The sequence below is a fragment of the Melospiza melodia genome, chromosome 5, assembly GCF_035770615.1.
Source record: "Melospiza melodia melodia isolate bMelMel2 chromosome 5, bMelMel2.pri, whole genome shotgun sequence".
Classification (NCBI taxonomy): Eukaryota; Metazoa; Chordata; class Aves; order Passeriformes; family Passerellidae; genus Melospiza; species Melospiza melodia.
Window position 1 is genome coordinate 32,189,808 of NC_086198.1, and position 3,240 is coordinate 32,193,047.

Sequence of the window (3,240 nt, forward strand, 5' to 3'; positions counted from 1 at the left end):
GTCCAAAGACACAGAGATAGAAAATCACAGAGCAAATGCCTTTGCGCTGTGGTAGAAAGTCACAAGGAGGACACAAGTACACATAAAAATTTTTCCAAGAAGAAATTACAAACTCTCTACAGACTCCACACAGGTCACTGCAGGGCAACTCTACATGTCGTTACTTCATAAAGTGCTTTCTATGAGTGAGAAGCAGCTTTGTGGTTACCAAGGGAAAGGGGCTTACCCACTCACCTGTGACTCAGGGCTCGGCAGCATCTCGCAGGTTCGGAGTTTCCTGGGTATGACCCCCCCTCCCCATGATGCCGGAGTGCCCCAGCTGGCCAGGCAGGATATAAACACAGCCTGCCCCAGAACACAGGCACTTGTCACCCTGGGATCTGCCAGAGCTCACTCCACCACACAACCAGGCCCAGACCACACCAGGAAGACACTCTCTTGCATCATGATTGGCAAGACTGCGGCTGCTGTGCTGATCCTGCTCCTGATCTCAGCACTTGGAGCACAAGGTAAAGAAACCTTTCCTCGAGCTCTGCTGACTAGTGGCCAGAGGAAATGTTGGAGGGGAGACACTGTGCTGTCTTACCAGTGCAGCAAAGGGCTCTCCCAGGGCTGTCAGCAAAAACCCCCAAGCTGTGCTTCCTGTGAAAATAGTGAACCATTCCACTGCTTTTTTTTTCCAGGTGAGGCAGTGCCACGCTCAGCCATCGAACTCCGGTGCCAGTGCATAAGCACCCATTCCAAGTTCATCCATCCCAAGTTCATCCAAAACGTGAACCTCACCCCCAGCGGACCTCACTGCAAGAATGTTGAAGTCATGTAAGTGTTTTGCAAAACCTTCCTGATTACTTAACAAGAAGGAAGCAGATTTTGCTCTTGATAAGGTGCAAGTGTTCTGCAAGCAGTGTGAGCAGTCTGTCGAAGCAGCTGCTTAGAAAGCGGGACAGCAACATTCCCTGCTCCTACAATGTGCTACGTGTTGGGAACTGAGTGTTGTTTTGCCAATCTCTACTTGTTGAACGCATGCAATATTTTGACCTAAATTCGCAGTCATCAGGCAGCAAATAACTTTCTAAAACTCTGAATTCCACTGGCTTGTGAAAATGCATGGAGCCATGCTGAGCAAGAGATAAAAATATACTTTTTAAGGACTAGGTCAAAAAAATGATCAAACTTCTGCTCAAGTCTATGAAAAAAACTACCATTGGCATTCAAATCGTTCCAGTTACATTCCAGAACTTTTTCTGTAAGTAAACAAGTTCCTATGGACTGGTAGTTCCTCTTCAGTGAAAGACTGACACCAAGCCACTTGGGGGAAAAAAACAGTTTTGAAGAGAGGGAGAGCCCTGCAGATGGTTTAATGCATCAAATAGATATAAGAATATACTAAACCAGTGAAAATGATCTCTTTATGTTAGGCTACAGCCTCAGTTTATACAGCCTAAAGTGGAACATGTCAGTGTATGCCTAGAATGATGTTATTATGAGAGAAAGGAGACATTTCCTTGGATTTCACTGAACAGCCCTTTTCCCTTCCTTTCTTCCCTGTTGCAGAGCTACCCTGAGAAATGGCAGAGAAGTGTGCCTGGAGCCCAGTGCTCCCTGGGTGAAGCTGATCATCAAGGCAATTCTGGACAAGTGAGTAATTTCTCCTCAATAAGCACAGCTTATTGAAAACCAGTATTTTAATTGAACTACCAAACACAGACGGGTGTGAAGGGCTCCAAAATTCTGTCTCCTCAGGCAGTTATTACCTTTGTGTTCACTAATTGTAACAAACACTGTGATTGCTTTGAGCCTTAATTATAGCATTAGCTATTGAAGCCTTACTGTGCCACACATCTCTGGGAAGGTTACCTTCCTCTCCCTTAAGGCAGAAGCATTTTGGAAACCTGCAGCACAAGTGCTCAGAGAATCTGAGCATTAACTGACTGGTTTTCTCATGCTTGCAGTGGCAGAAAGCAGCAATCGGTTTTTCAAACTACTGGCACATAGATAAGTGGGGGGAAAAACAGGCTCCAGTTGTCAAGTGAAGCATCAAATGATGGAAATGAACTGCTGTTGAATCATTTTGGGAATGTTATGACGTACCAGTGTCCATTGGGTTGTGTCATAGCTTTTCAGGGTCTTGGGTACAGAAGCAGAGAGTGGTGGATTTCAGTTGACGCCAGCAAGTCTTACCTGTTGTATGGTTGTTTTTAATAGCTTCCTTTTCCATCTTCTTTCTTTCTAGGGCCAACACCAACCCTGAGACAGAGTCCTAAAACAAAGAAGAAAAATGTCCTGACTTCTCCAGCAAGGCAAAATAGGGAAGACACTCACCCAGCTTCTGACAGTTCACCTCCTCCTGCCTCCTACATTCACAATGTCACATCATTTAGAATATGGATTCCCTGGTCTGTAGTTAGTTGACAACCATACTTTTAGTCTTTTAAACTGGTCTCATTATGCAGGAAAGAAACCACTGCCACCTCAACAAGAAGGCAGGAAAAATGTCTCGTGAAGGAATATGGAGATGATTCTGGAATAATTTTTGCTAGACACAGCTGTAACAGTGCAGTGCATGCCCAGTGGAACTTCCACTAAATGACTCATTCCCTTTGTGCTAACAGTTTAGGAAAAGACCAGCAACAATTTCTCCCCAGCAAAGCATGGACAAGTAACTTCAACTGCACCTGGGTCACTGGCACTCGCAGTGGGCTGCTGGCTGAAGAGGGGAGTTCCACAACTAACACATCAAAATTCTTGTACATCAGGTTTTCTGTCATAATTATTTATTGTGAATGAGTGTTGTGAATGTATAAACATATATTTTCATGCCATCTTTTGGCCAGAAAAAATTATTATTTATTTATAGAATATTTATTTATTTATTTATTTATTTATTTATTTATTTATTTATTTACTTGTCTAAGATTTTTATGTTTACCTATCTAATAAATACTTGTTGAAATGTTTTCCCTTCAATTTTGTTTGTTATTAATTTCCTTGTTGGAACAGAGAACTGAAAAAAAGAGGAAGCCTTTTCTTTCAGTTTGTATCACATAAGAGGTTCCAAGAAGGGCAAGGAGAGGATCTGATTTGTGGGAGCCAGCAAACTGAAACAGCATATTGCTGCCTCTGTAAGGTGTAGATAATGAGAGGAATTATGAAAGTTATCTACTGTCTTCCTCTTTCCTGTCTGTGTTTTCAGAAGTCTGGACAATAAAATACCCAGATAGTAATGACCACATACTGGTT

At 42.9% G+C, this 3,240-nt stretch overlaps 1 protein-coding gene across 1 annotated transcript; it reads left to right on the plus strand.

Moving 5' to 3' along the window:
* Window positions 1-379: 379 nt before the first annotated feature.
* On the plus strand, window positions 380-2,811 carry LOC134419016 (interleukin-8-like). Its single transcript, XM_063158014.1, has 4 exons — window positions 380-509; window positions 684-819; window positions 1,555-1,638; window positions 2,234-2,811. The coding sequence occupies exons 1-4, from the start codon at window positions 446-448 to the stop codon at window positions 2,262-2,264; spliced, it is 315 nt and encodes a 104-aa protein (XP_063014084.1). The 5' UTR covers window positions 380-445; the 3' UTR covers window positions 2,265-2,811.
* Window positions 2,812-3,240: the final 429 nt, after the last annotated feature.

Bases quoted from the DNA above. Each gene is read 5' to 3' on its own strand.
- LOC134419016 (XM_063158014.1), top strand. From the start codon at position 446: ATGATTGGCAAGACTGCGGCTGCTGTGCTGATCCTGCTCCTGATCTCA. The intron at 510-683 runs GTAAAGAAACCT...TTTTTTTTCCAG, and splicing joins CTCAGCACTTGGAGCACAAG to GTGAGGCAGTGCCACGCTCA. The intron at 1,639-2,233 runs GTGAGTAATTTC...CTTTCTTTCTAG, and splicing joins ATCAAGGCAATTCTGGACAA to GGCCAACACCAACCCTGAGA.